The sequence below is a fragment of the Oryza glaberrima genome, chromosome 2, assembly GCF_000147395.1.
Source record: "Oryza glaberrima chromosome 2, OglaRS2, whole genome shotgun sequence".
Lineage (NCBI taxonomy): Eukaryota > Viridiplantae > Streptophyta > Magnoliopsida > Poales > Poaceae > Oryza > Oryza glaberrima.
In genome coordinates, this window is record NC_068327.1 from 6,803,130 (window position 1) to 6,805,445 (window position 2,316).

The 2,316-nt window shown below is 48.4% G+C and overlaps 1 protein-coding gene across 1 annotated transcript; it reads left to right on the forward strand.

The window, feature by feature from the left end:
- Positions 1–853: 853 nt before the first annotated feature.
- On the forward strand, positions 854–2,098 carry LOC127761141 (uncharacterized). Its single transcript, XM_052285374.1, has one exon. The coding sequence runs from the start codon at positions 919–921 to the stop codon at positions 1,606–1,608; it is 690 nt and encodes a 229-aa protein (XP_052141334.1). The 5' UTR covers positions 854–918; the 3' UTR covers positions 1,609–2,098.
- Positions 2,099–2,316: the final 218 nt, after the last annotated feature.

The window sequence follows — 2,316 nt, forward strand, 5'->3', positions numbered from 1 at the left end:
ATATATCTTTGAACCTTTACATACCCGAAAGAGAAAACAGTTCCAATCAGAATTTATCTTTGATTTTATTTTTTATATGCTTTTGTTATTGGGCTCAATGTTTCATACAACAGATTGTCAGTGTTGCATTCAATATTTTTTACTCTCTCCATCTAAAATACAATAACTTCTAACGTTCAAAATTTATCCTAAAACATCCCCTTTTCAACGAATCACAACCATACAAATTCTACATCTGGTTTTTCTACTCAACAAATCAAAACATGTTCCCATTTAATTACACACCTACATTTTAAATACCCATGTTTATGCCTAAAATTTCTTATATTTTGGGGCTGATGCAGTAATAAATAAGTATTTTTAAATGATCTATCTTTTTTAAATATCTGATTAAGTTAGTTAAAACATTTGATCAAATATTTTTATCCAAAGCGCTAAAATACCGCTCGACATTGTTTCCCTTTCAGATCGGACGTTTGATTTGCAGTAGCGGCCTAAATGTTTACCATAACAATTTGACACGTAATAATAAGAAGACATTCCCGATTTTTTTTATAAAATAAGAATTATAAAAAGACATCGCAAGAAACAATTGTGGCATATCCAAGACTGACACGTCATATTTTTTTCCTTTTCTCTTTATATGTTGAGATGAACACGTTCGATCGGCTCTTGATGCTGTACTCCAGTGTCCATTATCAGGCAAAGCTTTAAATCCTAAATATGACACGTCGTTTTCCGAATCCGACGGGTCAGCAAATGCACGGCTGCTACCTAGACCCGTACCCGCTAAGCCTCCCCCCTTATCGGATCCGGGTGCCCCCCGATCTCGTGCCCATAAATTCGCCCCTCCTCGACTCCTCGCCTCGCTGCCATTCTCTTCTCCTCCTCGAAAAGAATTTCAAAGCTTAGCCGAAGATGCCAATGGAGAGGTCGGTGTCGTGCGCCGAGAGGCCACCGGCGGCGTTCGGCGGCGGCGCAGCCGCGGACCTGCGGTGCTACAGCGCGTCGTACGCCACGTCGTACAAGCCGGGCGCTGGCGCGGCGGCGGCGGCGGGGGCGGGGACGAACACGACGACGAAGGTGATGAAGCGCGCCACGAGCGCCAACGCGTGGTCGCGGCCGGGCGGCGGCGGCGGCGTGCAGCGGAGCGGGAGCACCAAGACGGTGGCGTCCTCCGCCGCCGGGTGGAGCCGCGGCGGCGGGCCGACGCCCGGGTTCAACCTGCGGAGCTACAGCGCGTCGTACGCCGCGTCGTACTCGCCTTTCGAGGACCCGAGTCCGGCGGAGAAGACCGGCGGCGGGGGCGGTGGCGCGGCGACGTGGGCGTCGTCGGCTGGGCGGCGGTCGGTGAACCTGAGAGGGTACACGCCGTCGTTCGCGGCATTGGACGACACCGCCGTGGCGCCGCCGATCCCGGCCAAGAAGCAGGTGTCGCCGACGAGCAGCTTCGCCGGCGCCGTCGTCGACGACGCCGAGCTCCAGCGGCGGAAGCGGCTGGTCGCCTACAAGGCGTACGACGTGGAAGGGAAGGTGAAGGATTCGGTGCGCCGCAGCGTCAAGTGGATCAAGGGCAAGTGCTCCCGCGCCGTCGACGGCAAGTGGTGATCTCTCCCTCTCCCCCTCTCTCTCGCCATCGCCATCGCCATGGCTCGAGCTCGAGCTCGAGCTAGCTCCTCTTCGTTGTCATCCTTCTTGCTCTTGGTGTGTTTGGGTCACCGTTGATACCTTCCTCCTACCTGCACTGCACACCTTCATTCGATTTGTTACTCCTTCTTGTTTTCTTCTTGGATTTTAGGATTTTAATTTTGACGAGATTTGGTCTGCATATAGCTATACAGCCATGTAGTTACTACTACTACTTAGTATAATTCAGTATGATGAGATACATATGAGCAGTGATAAGCTTTTGCCTTGGTGTTTTGCTGCAGAGCAAAAAATCCAAGGAAAAGTTGATCAGTGTGTGGTGTGCTTGTTGTTGTACATATTTGTATGAGTATTATTATATCTCTGTACCCAGTTTACTGTAGTAGAATAAGATTTTGGAGGTGTGAGATGTAAATAAAATACATATATACTACACATATATATTACTTGAGCTTCTTCTTCTTCTTCTGTTTGTATTACTGTCTGCATGTAAATACTATGAACTGTGCAAGAAGAGCTGTCCAATTATTGAGGTGAGGTGAGAAAAGAGGAAATTTTTGCAGCATTTCACTGTGCAGCACAGCAGAATTGGTTACTTCTCTTCTTTCTACTTCTTGAAAGGATTGAGGATGGTAAGCTAGCTACCAGTGTTACTGAAAAGGCAGACAA

Excerpts from the sequence above, each read along its gene's own strand:
- LOC127761141 (XM_052285374.1), top strand. The coding sequence starts at position 919 with ATGCCAATGGAGAGGTCGGTGTCGTGCGCCGAGAGGCCACCGGCGGCG.